This window comes from Suricata suricatta, chromosome 11 (genome assembly GCF_006229205.1).
Source record: "Suricata suricatta isolate VVHF042 chromosome 11, meerkat_22Aug2017_6uvM2_HiC, whole genome shotgun sequence".
NCBI lineage: Eukaryota > Metazoa > Chordata > Mammalia > Carnivora > Herpestidae > Suricata > Suricata suricatta.
This window is the reverse complement of record NC_043710.1, coordinates 74,538,960-74,552,973: the sequence shown is the minus strand read 5'-3', so window position 1 is coordinate 74,552,973 and position 14,014 is coordinate 74,538,960. Positions and strand designations below refer to the sequence as shown.

General features: G+C 36.3%; 1 protein-coding gene across 5 annotated transcripts in view; it reads left to right on the top strand.

Moving 5' to 3' along the window:
• Positions 1 to 14,014, top strand: part of MTMR2 (myotubularin related protein 2) — a 114,178-nt gene that overhangs the window by 79,081 nt on the left and 21,083 nt on the right. For all 5 annotated transcript variants that reach the window (XM_029957205.1, XM_029957204.1, XM_029957207.1 and 2 more), the window contains 2 exons: positions 4,471 to 4,620; positions 5,357 to 5,545. In XM_029957205.1, the coding sequence (XP_029813065.1) occupies positions 4,471 to 4,620; positions 5,357 to 5,545 (339 nt within the window). The remainder of the gene's footprint in view (positions 1 to 4,470; positions 4,621 to 5,356; positions 5,546 to 14,014) is intronic.

The window sequence follows — 14,014 nt, the reverse complement described above, 5'->3', positions numbered from 1 at the left end:
ATATGGTAGGTTGCTTTTCACTTTGTTGATTTCTTTTGCTGTGCAAACACTTTTTAGTTTGATATAGTCCTGCTTGTTTTTTGTTTCTTATGCTTTTGGTGTCCTATCCAAAAAATTGTTGCTGAGATGCGTGTTAAGGACCCTTATTCCTATACTTCCATGGTTTCAGGAATTACATTTAAGTCTAATTCATTGTGAGTTAATTTTTGTGAGTGATATAATACATGGGTCCAGTTTCATTCTTTTACGTGTGAATATCAAATTATCCTGGCACCATTGATTTGAGGAGATTGTCTCTGCTCCATTGAGTTTGTTGCTCCCTTGTGAAATATTAGTTGACCATCTATGTGTGAGTTAATTTCTAGGCTCTTGATTCTTTTCCATTAGTGTATTTGTCTGCTTTAATGTGAATCTGTTTTGACGACTGTGGCTTTATAGTATAGCTGGAAATCAGGAAGTATAACAGCTCTGGCTTTGTGCTTTCTTAGAATTTCTTTGGCAATTTTGGGGTCTTTTTTGGTTCTATATGTGTTAGGGATTACTTTGACTCTATAGGTTGCTTTGGTTGTATTGACATGTTAACTATTAGTTTTTCTAATCGAACATAAGATACTTTTCCACTTATTTGCATCTTTGTTCAAATTTTTTTTTTGTCAGGGTCTTGTAGTTTTCAAAGTAGAAGTTTTTTACCTCCTTGAGTTAAATTTATTTCTAAGTATTTTATTGTTTTTGATATTACTGTAAATGAGATTGATTTGTTTATTGTTTTATCAGAAGATTCCTTCTTAGCATATAGAAACACTGCTGATTTTTGTATGTTAATTTCGTATCTTGCAACTTCAGTGAATTTATTGATTAGATCCAACAGTTTCTGATCTTTTTTCCTTTGAGAGATTTTTAAAAATTATTTATTTATTTTGAGAGAGAGAGTGTGAGAAGTAGTAGGGTCAGAGAGAGAGAGAGCAAGAGAGTGTGTGAGCAGTGGTAGGGGCAGAGAGAGAGAGAGAGAGAGAGAGAGAGAGAGAGAAAGGGAGAGGGAGGGAGGGAGGGAGGGAGGGAATGAATGAGAATGAAATCCCAAGAGGCTCTGCACTGTCAGCACAGTGCCCGATGCAGGGCTCGAACCCACTAACCACAAGATCATGACCTGAGCAGAAATAAAGAGCTGGATGCTCAACCAACAGAGCCCCAGATGCCCCTCCACTGAAAGATTTTTGACTATTTTTGATTACTGATTCATTCTCCTTACTAGTAATTGGTCCATTCAGAGTATCTGTTTCTTCTTGAAACAGAATGTGTATTCTACTGATAGAGTGTTCTGTATATACCTGTTGGGTCCATTTTGACCATAGTGTTGTTCATATCCACTGATTCCTTATTGATTTTCTGTCTAGATGATCTATCCATTGTTGACAATGGGGTATTGACATCCCCAAATATTACCATATTACTGTTTATTTCTCCTTTTGCTCTGTTAGTTTTTGCTTTATACATTTAGGATTTGCTTTATACATTTAGGAGCTTAAAAGTTGAATGCATAAATATTTAGTTGTTTTATCTTCCTCATGTATTGTCCTCTTTCTCATTATACCATGGCCTTTTTTCTCTTTACTATTGTTAAAGTCTATTTTGCCCAAGTGTGGCCACCCCTGCTTTTTGCTTTTTTTTTTTTTAAGTAGGCTTCACACCCAGCGTGAAGCCCAATGCAGGGCTTGAACTCACAATGCTTAGATCAAGACCTGAGCTGAGATTAAGTGTCAGGATGCTTAACTGACTGAGCCACCCAGGCACCCCTTCCCCTTCCCTTTCCCCTTCCCCTTCCCCCTCCCTCTCCCTCCCCCCCCCTCCCCTCCTTCCTTCCTTCCTGTCATTTGGTTGCAATGTCTTTTCCCATCTTGTCATTCCTGGTCTATGTGAGTCTTTGCGACTAAAGCGAGTCTCTTATAGGAAGCTGGATTCTAGGGCTGGCAAAACTCCTCATTTGAGGCTCCAAATTAGGGAGTTATGTACCCCACTGAGTTTCCTGGTCAGAGTATGTGCGCTCTGGACTTGGCTCTGCAGGTGAGCAAAACCACTGGTTTGGATTACTACTTGGACACAGTAAGTATGAACTTCGTTTCCCTATATTGTGAGATCAGAGTAGGGGCTCCTACAGAACGATCCACAATGCTGAGGGTGGGGAGAAGTTGCTGGTGATCCTCCCTGCCTTGTGTTTCCTACTGGAGGAGGCAGGGGTTCAGGGGAGACCTCTCCGTGTGGTGCTGGGATGGTCAGGCGGAGGGACAATGTGGTCAATGCGCAGCCACTTCTCTTACCCTTCCATTGAGGGCTTTCTGGGTCTCAGGTGTGGGAAGCGCTCCAGTCCTGCATTGTAGTACTCTCTCAATGTGTCTTGTTCTTGAATAGTTGTGTTCCTCTTGTGTGGAGGAGCAAAATCAGGAACACCTGTGTTGCCATCTTGGCGACATCACTCCTCCCCATGAAGGATTTATACTGTATCTGAAAAGGAATAGGTAACCATAGACAGAGGAATGGCATGATAGCTTGCATTTTAGATAATTATATGGCGGCCAAATGGGGTATGGATTGCAGAGGGATAGGAGAGAAGTGGTAATGGCCTGAATTAGGGAGGTTGCAGTGAGGATTGAAAATAGTGGGCAGCGTTTTCTTTTGGTACTTTTAGGAGAAAAAAAATCATAGAAAGTGGTCATTGATTGGATGTTAGGGGGTAAGGGAGAGGGATGAGTTCAAGATGGTATCTAAGGTTTTTGCTTGAGGGCCACCTCTGTAAACTTGCCCGTTCGCTGTACTTTTTTTTTTTTTTTTTTTTACAGCATGGAAATACATTTTTAAGCCTTTAATTACATCTTTCTTTTATTTCTAACAATAAATAAGAATTTTACCTGAACCATTGTTTCGTATTTACAAAGTTGAGGAAAGCAAGAGGGAAGAAGTGATGGTTTTCATAGAAGCAGATTGGGACCAGGCTAATGTAAATAGGACGTAAGGCACTGATGAAGAAATGGATCCTGGCTAAGCATTCATGGAAACTCTAATAGTATTTACCATATGATTACTGGGAAGAAATGTTCTTTCCTTTCTTATTTTTAATATTCTCTTGAGTATTTGGCAATAGCTTGAGAAATACCTCTTTAAAGGGAGTACATTCTCCCATTTAATTTCAGATTTTATAACAATTTGGTGAACGAGGATACAGATGTTTTTAAGGAACAAGGTACATTTAAATAAAAGGATAATTTGGAATGTACATGGATTTCTTTATTGCCTCCTTTGGTCAAGTTGCAGTGGACCACAATTTCTTCATCTCTAAACTGAAGTTAACAGAACCTGAGTACAATAATATGTGCACATGTATGTGCAAAGAGGCTACTGACATGAACCTGTGCATAACAGGTCCTCAGTAAAGGTGTCTGTGGTGGGGGGTTTACTGTAATGTGGTTTCTTTCAATTCTTTTCTTTTTCTGATTGATTATATGAGTTTTCAGGGGCCATAAATTTTCTATTTTCTTAATTCCAATTAATTCAATTACTTTCTTTTCTGTGGAATGGGAGATGGAAAATTTTAAGTGTCTTATTTAGGTGACTCTTTATGTAAAGTGGTAGACTAGTTATAGCAAATACTGAAGAACCAAATACTAATTTATTTAGTTTTAAGAATATTTTTCTTGCCTCTTGGTTCTACCTTCTGATACTCCCTTCTTATTATTTTTTTTTAATTTTAAAGAGGGAAAGAGAAAGCATGAATGAGCAGGGGAGACAGGGAGAGGAGGAGAGGGGCAGAAGGAGGGGGAGAGAGAGAGAGAGGGAGACTCCTAAGTAGGCTCCATGCTGTCACACAGAGTCCCACATGGTGCTCAATCCTACAGCCCTGGGATCATGACCTGAGCTGAAACCAAGAGTCAGACGCCAATCAGCTGAGCCACACAGGTCCCCCAGTCCCTTGCTTTTCTGCTGTGTGTTAGAGTAGCAACATTCTATTAGCACTATAATTTAGGAGGGAAAAATTCACTTCAGGTAGTCACTGATAAATATATGTATAGCATTCTGGTGGATAGTTGTATATGTGATAAAGCTGCTCTCTGACATTTCTTTATATGATATTTTAATGACAACAAAATCAATTATCCAGTCAACCTGAATGAGACTTTTTTTTAAAGACAGGGAACATTTGCAGTGATACTGTGTCTTTCCTTCCCATCAGATATGTTTAGCACAGACCCAGCAATCGATCAGTACTTAATGATTTAAAAAATCTTTAAGTACATAATCGAGTACCAAAATGAACACAGATCCATACATTAGAATAGCTTGGCCACTATACAAAGGAGACAGTAACTATTCCAACGGCTTAAGAGATAGTGAGTGGAGGGGTTAAATAGGATAACTTTAATTTCATTATCTTTTAATACTTTAGGTAGTAGTTTTTCCTGTGTTTTATTTCACGTGTAGGGAATTCCGAATGAAAGCTGGAGGATAACGAAGATAAATGAGCGGTATGAGCTTTGTGATACATATCCTGCCCTATTGGTCGTGCCAGCAAATATTCCTGATGAAGAGTTAAAGAGGGTGGCATCCTTCAGATCAAGGGGCCGTATCCCAGTAAGTATGAAGCTTTGATGAGACTTTGCAAATGCTTTTGTACTCCGCGTGATGTGGAACTTCATGAATGGGAGGACGGATGCAGGATAAAAAGAGCTAGAGTGACAGGTCTTTTATGGGGCTATTAGAGAATGCGTTAGTAAAACAAAAACTGGAGGAAAGACTTAAAGATGATTCTGTAGAATCTGACATGGGTATTCGAGAAGTGCACAGAATTGCAATTCTTAAGTTGAAAACAAAGTTGGCTCTGTATTGTTCACTATTTCTTTATTTTATTATATATTCTTTAACTGCTCTTTTCCTTCAAATCCAAGAAAGAAGAAAAATTTTTAATATTTATGATGAATTACTGTGTTTTAAAAAGATTGGCTTAAATAATTTAGTTACAAAACTCATAGATTCTGAAGACTTTATAGACAGTTTTGCTAATTTACTAATAAAACTTTAAGAGGTTTACTTAATACCCTTTTAATATATTTTTCCTGGAGACAACACTTCCCAATAATCATGACTTTCATAACTCAGTACCCGATTAAAGAATTAGACCAAATTGTCCATATGCCAGAGCTGGCTTGAAAGAAAGGTGATGATTTTTTATGGCAACCTTGTATATCCTTTCATGATTAGGCTTTGGAGCTAATTCAGAAAGCAGAATTTTATAGAGTAATGTTTTTGAGAAGAATTATAAACAGAAAAGTATATAACAGGTGTGTCACTGTTTATTTCCTCCGTTAAGGTTTTATCATGGATTCATCCTGAGAGTCAAGCCACAATCACTCGGTGTAGCCAGCCCATGGTAGGAGTGAGTGGAAAGCGAAGCAAAGAAGATGAAAAATACCTTCAAGCTATCATGGACTCCAATGCTCAGTCTCATAAAATCTTTATATTTGATGCCCGGCCAAGTGTCAATGCTGTTGCCAATAAGGTGAGATTGTCTTCCAGTAACTAGGATTTCAGTTCCATGAATCAGCTGGGTTTGGTAGGAGCCACAATGTAGTTGAAAGATTTCAGGCTCTCCAGTGACAGATTCTAATCCTGGCTCTCCTACTTGATGATGTGACTCTGAGTTAGTTACTTAATCTTTTAATCTTGTAACTTTTTGTTTGTTTACTTTTTTATTGAAGTACAATTGAAATACACATTCTGTTAGTTACAGGTTTATAACATAATGATTCAGTATTTCTACAACTATGAAATGATGACCACATCACATCAGTTTGCCATCTGCTACCATACCAATTTACAACATTTCTTTCTTCTAATGAAAACTTTTAGGATTTACCTTCTTAGCAACTTCCACATCCACATCCACAGTTACAATATTATTGACTATAGTCCCCGTGTTGTATATTACAGTCTCATGACTTATGTATTTTGTAACTAGTGATTTGTACTTTCTTATATCCATGGATTCTGTTCCCTGCCAAACCCCCTACCCTGCAAATACCAATCTGTTCTCTATATCTATGAGTTTTTTTGGTTCATTTTTGTTATTTTTTAGATTCGATGTATAAGTGAAATGATACAGTATTTATCTTTGAGTTTACTTAGCATGATACTCTTGAGGTCCGTTTATGTTGTCACAAATGGCAAGATTTTCATTTCTTTTTATCGCTGAGTAATGTTCCATTGGAGATATATATATATGCCACATATTCATTTTAAAGCTTATTTATTTTGAGAGAGAGAGCACAAGGGGGTAGGAGCAGAGAGAGAGAAAGAGAGGGAGAGGAAGAAGAAGAGAGAAAGAATTCCAAACACTGTCAGTGGGGCTTGAACTCGTGAACTATGAGATCATGACCTGAGCTGAAGTCAGGCACTATTCAGGTGCCCCTATACCATATTTTTTTAATACATTCATCCATTGATGGATATATAGGTTCTTTCCATATCTTGGCTATTTTAAATAATGCTGCAATGAGCATAAGAGTGCACAGATGTTTTCAGATTAATATTTTTATTTTCTTTAAATAAATAGCAAGAAGTGGAATTATATAGTGATTCTATTTTTAATTAAAAAATTTTTAAGTTTATTTATGTTGTGAGAGTGAGTGCATGTGTGCGAGCAAGCCCGGGTGGGGCAGAGAGAGACAGAGAATCCCAGGCAGGCTCCATGCTCTCAGCACAAAGTCTGAATTGGGGCTCAGTCTCACAAACCATGAGATCATGACCTGAGCCAAAATCAAGAGTCAGATGCTTAACCGCCTGAGCTACTCAGTTGCCCCTACTTTTAATTTGTTGAGGAACCACCCTACTCTTTCCATCATGCTTACCTTTTTGATAATAGCCATTCTGACAGATGTGTGATTATATCTCATTGTGGATTGTGGATATAATTTGCATTTCCCTGATGCTGAGTGATGTTGAACATCTTTTCATGTGCCTGTTGGCCATCTGTTGTCTTCTTTGGAAAAATATCTATTCAAATCCTCTGCCTATTTTTTAATTGGATTGTTCGTTGTTTTTGTGTTATAAGTTCATTATATATTTTGGATATTAACTCCTTATCTGATACATGATTTGCAGCTATCTTCTCCCATTCATTGGTGAGAAACTCCCTTCAGTATGCAGAAGCTTTTTGTTTGATATAGTCCCATTTGCTTATTTTTGCTTTTGTTGCCATTTCTTCTGTAGTAGCAGCCAAAAAGATACCACTAAGACCAATGTCATGGAGCTTATTACCTTAGTTTTCTTCTAGGAAGTTAAGAGCTTCTTGTCTTGCATTCAAGTCTTTAATCCATTTCAAGTTCATTTGTGTGTATGGTGTATGGTAGTAGTCCAGTTTTATTCTTCTGCATGGGACTCTCAGGTTTTCTCCACTACGTTTATTAAAGAGACTTGTCCTTTCCCCATTGTATATTCTTGTCTCCCTTGTATGTTATTTGACTGTATGTACATGGGTTTATTTCTGAGCTATCTGTTCTGTTCTCTTGTTCTGTGTATATGTTTTCATGCCAACACCATACTATTTTGATTACTACAGCTTTGTAGTATAGTTTAAAACCAGCATGATGCCTCGAGCTTTGTTTTTGTCAGGATAAGGAGATATTTTGTGGTTTCATACAACTATTGGGATTGTTTGACTTCTGTGAAAACATGTCATTGGAATTTTGATAGGGATGACATTGAATCTGCAGATTGCTTTGGGAAATATGACATTTTTCAAATTAATTTTTCCAATCAGACATGTAGTATCTTTCCATTTATTTATGTCTTCTTTCAGTTTCTTTCATCAGTGTCTTATAGTTTGCAGTGTAATGTTTTCTCACCTTTGTAGTTAAGTTTACTCCTTCGTATTTTATTCTTTTTGATACATTTGTAAAGGATATTGTTTTCTTAATTCTCTGATAGTTTTTTCTTAATGTATAAGAATGTAATAGATTTTTATATTGATTTTTTACCCTGTAACTTCATTGAATTCATATATTCTAATGGCTTTTTGGTTGAATGTTAGGGTTTTCTCTATATAAAATCATGTCTATAAATAATGACAATTTTACCTCTCCCTTCAACTTGGATGACTTTTATTTCTTTTTCTGCCTAATTGCTCTCACTGACACTTCCAATACTGCATTGCATAAAAGTGGTGAGAGTGGGTATCCTTGTCTTGTTCCTGATCTTAAAGGAAAAGCTTTCAGCTTTTCACCATTGAGTATGATAATTGTGGACTTGTCTGTCGTACATGGCCTTTATTGAGTGTTTTCTGTACCCAGTTTGGCAAGAGTTGTTGTCATAAATGGGTGTTGAGTTTCATCAAATGTTTTTTCTGCATCTTTTGAGATGACAACATAATTTTTATTCTTAATTATGTTAATGTGTTTTATCACATTGATTGTTCTGTAGATGTTGGATCATTCTTACAACCCCCAGAATAAATCCTACTTGATCATGATATATGATCCTTTAATGCATTGTTGATTTAGTCTGGTAATATTCTGTTGAAGATTTTTGCATCGATGTTCATTATGGGTATTGACCTGTAATTTTTCTTTTTTTCTTTCTTCTTCTTTTTTTTTTTTTTTTTTTGGTCTGCATTTGGTGTCAGGGCGATGCTGGTCTCATAAAGTGAGATTGGTAGTGTTCCTACATCTTTAGTTTTGGAGAAATATGAAAGGATGAAAGGATAAGTATTAAATCTTATTTGAATATTTGGCACAATTCCCCAGTGAAGCTGTCTGGTCCTCAACTTTTGTTTGGTGGGAGGTTTTTGATTACTGATTAAATTTCCTTACTAGTAATCCTTCTATTCAGATTTTCTTCTTTCTTCATGATTCAGTCTTGGAAGATTATGTTTCTAGGAATTTACTTATTTATTTTTTTAGGTTGTTGAGTTTATTGGCATATAATTGGTCATAGTGGTCTCTTAAGATCCTTTTTATTTCTTTAGTATCAGTTAGGACTTACCCTTCTGATTTCATTTATTTGAGCCTTCTCTCTTTTGTTTTTAGTCTGGCTAAAGGTGTGTTGATTTTATTAATCTGGTTTAGTTTTAGTGATCTTTTCTAATATGGTTTTAGTCTCTGTTTCATTTAATTCCGCTCTGATCTTTATTAGTTTCTTCTTTCTGCTAATTTTGGGCTTACATTGTTCTTTTATAGTTTCTTGTGTCTTTAGGTAGGCCTGTATTGCTCTGAATTTACCCCTTAGAATTGCTTTTGCTGCATCTCATTGATTATGGTGAGTTACATTTTCATTTTCATTTGTCTCAAGGTATTCTTAATATCTTCTTTGATTTCTTTGTTAACCTATTGATCATTCAGTACCATATTGTTTAATCTCCACATATTTGTGATTTCCCCCCAGTTTTCTCCCTACAGTTGATTGATAGTTTTGTACCATTGTGTGCAGAAAAGATGCTTGATATGATTTCAGTCTTTTTCAATTTATTGAGACTTGTTCTGTAGCCTGACATGTGACCCATCCTGGGGAATGTTCTATGTGCACTGAGAAGAATGTATATTTTCCTGCTTTTCAATAAAATGTTCTGTTTATATCTAATAAGTCCATCTGGTGCAATGTGTCATTTAAGGTTGATGTTTATTAATTTGCTGTCTGGATGATCTATCCATTGACGTAAGTAGCCTGTTAAAATCCCCTATATTATTGTATTGCTGTCAGTTTCTCCCATTAGGTCTGTTGGTATTTGCTTTATGCATTTAAGTACTCTTATGTTGGGTGCATAAATATTTACAAATGTTACATCTTGCTGGATTGACCCTGTATGACCCATCTTTGTCTTTTGTAACAGTCTTCCTAAGAAAGCTGTATCTGCTTTCTTTTGGTTTCAGTTTGCAGGAAACATATTTTTTCATGTCTCCACATGTCCTTACATCTGAAATGTGTCTGAAATGTGTCTGGAGGCAACATATTGATGGGTCTTGTTCGTTTGTGTGTGTGTGTGTGTGTGTGTGTGTGTGTGTGTGTGTGTGTTTTAATCCATTTGGCACTCTTGATCCGAGGATTTAGTCGAGTTACAGTTAACGTGATTATTGTTAGGTAAATACTGAATTGGCATTTTTTTGGGTCTATGTTTTAGTTCCTCTTTGTTCCTTTCTTCTTTACTTGGATTCTTTCCTTCTTGTTTGATAAGTTTCTATGGTGTTATGCTTAGATTTTTTTTTCTCATTTTTTGTGTGTCTACGATGGGTTTTTGCTTTGTGGTTACCATGGGGCTCATATATTACTGCCTTTATATGTAACAGTTCATGTTAAGAGGATAGAGGATTAAGTTTGAATTCTAAAACTCTGCACTTTTATTTCCCCCAAAACATTTTGTGTTTTTGATGTCACATCTTACAACTTTCTGTTTTGGGTACCTTTTAACTTTTTATTGTGTTTATAGTTATTTTCACTTTTTAAAACCTTTATCCTAACTTTATAAGTGATTAATGTACTATGCTTACTATATATTTCTCTTTACAAGTGAGATTTTAACTTTCATTTTTTTTTTTATTAATCAGTGCCCTTTCTTTTCAGCTTAAAGAAGTCCCTTTAACATTTTTTGTAAGGTGATGAACTCCTTCAGCTTTGTGTTCTGGAAAGCTCTTTATCTCTTCAATTCTGAATTATGACCTTGCCAGAAAGAGAGAATTCTTGATAGGAATGGTTTCCTTCAGCAGTTTAAATATTTCATGCCACTCTTTTCTGTCCTTAACAGTTCCTGCTGAAAATACTGCTGATTGTCTCATAGAGGTTTCTTTATACATAACACAGTTTTTCTGTTGCTGTTTTTAAGATTCTCTCTTAATCCTTAAGTTTTGGCATTTTAATTATAATGTGACTTGGTGTAACTCTTTTTGAGTTTATTTTGTTTGCAACTCTCTGGACTTCCTGGAGTGAAATTTTTATTTCTTTCTCTAGTTTAGGGAAATTTTCAGCCATTATTCCTTCAAAGAAGTTTTCTTCCCCTGTCTCTCCCTCTTGTCCTTCTGGCATTTCTGTAATGCAAATATCATTCCATTTAATGTTGACCCATGGGTCCCTTAAGCTATGTTCACTTTTTAAAATTTATTTTTTGATTTTACTGCTCTTTTGGGATGAGTTCCACTGTTCTGTCCTCTAGCTCACTGATTCTATCTTGTTTTCATCTGGTCTGCTGTTGAAGTCTTTTTGCATTTTTTTCGGTTTAATTATTGTATTCTTCACTTCTGTGACTTGTTTCTTTCTTACATTTTCTATCTCTTTGTCAAAGTTCTTACTGTGTTCATACTTCTCTGAGTTTGGTGAGCTACTTTATGAACATTATATTGAACTCTTTATCAGGTAAATTAGTTATCTCTATTTCATTGAGGGCTTTTTTTCCCCCTGGGATTTTAGCTTGTTTTTTTTTTTCCCCATTTGGAACATATTTTTCTTTCTCCCCATTTTGCTTGAGTCCCTCTGTTCCCATGCATTAGGTGAAAAAACAGATATGTCTCCTTATCTTACAGGAGTGACATTGTTTAGGAGATAAGCCTTATCATTTAACCTTGCCCTCATTTTTGGTTGTCTTTCAAATCTTTGGAATTGAAACATCCTGATTTTTTTTTTGGTAGGCCTCAGTTGTTGAGGGTGTACCAAGACCTTGAATGTTACTGGGGGAGGGATTTTAGTAATCCTCCAGTTTTGGGCTGAATGGAAGCAAGATCAGCTTTTAAGGTATGCTGATATACACAGTCCAGTGGGACTGCAATTGTAGATCTTGCTGGCCTCCAGTTCAAGTGTTCTGGAGGTGTCCCCTTAGTGAAAGTTGTAAAATTTGGGGTTTCAAACAAGTACATGGGCTTTTTATTTCTGGAGGTTCTGACAAGCTATAGTGGGACACAGAGCTCATAGGCAGTATCCCTCAGCTCTATTATCTGAGAGCATTTCCATAGCCTCAGGATATTTTATAAATCTGAAACTCTAAATCGAGTAGGTAGGCCATTTCAGAGAAAGATAGAGGATGTATTAAGTCTACCAACTGTACAGTGGCCTGAGGGTGGTCCCTACCAAGAACTGCCTGTCCAATTGTTTCAGACCCTGTGGGCCCAGAAACACACCCCCCTTGGCCACTCAGTGGGTATAACCTAGTGAACTACATGCACCAGCTGGCTTTGATGGGGCCGAAGTGAGGTGGCATGTGGAGGTGGGTTATGTAATCTTTTTAGGTCTTAATTTGCTCATTTGTAAAATGAGAATAATAATAGCTAAGCAGGTGGTTGTGGGGGCAAAACTCATTTAATAAAAAGTAGTGCTCACTAACATAATAAAGAAGTATTCAGGAATTATTCATTTCCTTCCCCCTTCTCCCAGCTTGACAACTAATTGAGTTTATGACTGGCTAGAGTGTGTACAGCATGGCTCTAGGAATCTGACAGCAATGTGTTCAGTGACCAGGGCTGCCTTCTTCTGACTGCCCTCCACCCCTACAAGTTATTCAGACTGAAGACCTGAAGGTAGCTGAGGCAGTAGTCCTGGTTTCTGCTAGAGAAGATTTTCATTGTGGAAATAAAAATTTTTGTCCAGTTGACAAAATCTAACATAGGAGAAGGAGAGAGAAAAGATATAATTTAGCTCTAGTAAGTTACCTTTTTTTGTTTCACCCTGTAAGTAATGTGTCTGTGTTCTAGAATTAGCTAATGCAGATCACCAAAAATAACGTATTTTAAAATACTCCAAATCCTGTAAATAAGAGAGAAATAACCGTTAAACTTTGGTTGTACCTCCAGACCTATTAGTATACGCATGCACACGTACATTTGAAGCAATGGAATAATTATAACTTCCTTTTAAAAACATTGACACTGGGGTGCCTGAGTGGCTCAGTCAGCTGGGTGTCCGAATCCGCTCAGGTCATCATCTCATGGTTTCTGCGTTCGAGCCCTGCATCAGGCTCTGTGCTGACAACTCAGAGCCTGGAGCCTCCTTCGGATTCTGTGTGCCCCTCTCTAGTGACCCTCCAGTGCTTATACTCTGCCTTGCTCTCTCTCAAAACTGAATAAACTTTTAAAAAAATTAAAAAAAAACATTGACATTGTATCTTTCTTTTCCAGTGAACTTTTATCTATAATGTTATTTTAATATACAATAACTAATATCAGCTATTCTTAGATATTTAGGTTATTTCTGGGGTTTTTTGCTTTTATAAACAATGCTGGGATGCTCATCCTTTTAATTAAATTATGGTGCATGTGCCTAATTATTTCCACCCTGTTTAGTGTTTTGAGGGCATTTGAGTTCCAGGCATTCCCTGCTAAACTTTAAATATTTCTCCTCAAAGCAGAAATGAGAGAATGTGTATGTGAGGGCTGCAGCACAGGCATTAGCATATAGTGTTCTACTACTTCCTTGTTCGTTCCCTTTCCAAAACTTTACTCTGAATTAGCAGGCGGGAGATTGTTTTCTAGCATGAGAGGAGAAAAGAGAAATATAATGTAGAAAACGTGGTAAAGCAAAATGTTATATTCCGTGTCTTATTTTTTTCAATTATTCTGATACAGATTTCATGTGGAAATCCCCTTTTTTTAAAGACATACTTACATTTTGTTGGCTATAAAATATATAATAGACAGTATGGAAAAACTGGGCAGGCCTAGAAAAAGGAAATAAAAATCACCCATATCCACTAATACTGTGCTATATTTTCCTCGCTTATTTTTTTTGTGCATTCATATGTTGATTATTTTGTTTCTTTGTTTTTCCTCTTAATATTATAGGAATTATTTTCTCTAAATATTCTGGAAAAATACTTCAATACTCATTATAGCTGTGTCATTATTCATTTAATTATGTTTCTAATATTAGGTGTTCAGGTATTTATTATTATTGGCACCTTTATTTCCTTAAAAGAGTATCCTACATATATAATGACCATATCAAAATTTAAAATATAAATTTTTAAGGAGTTTTGTTACATATTGTCAACATTCTTTGG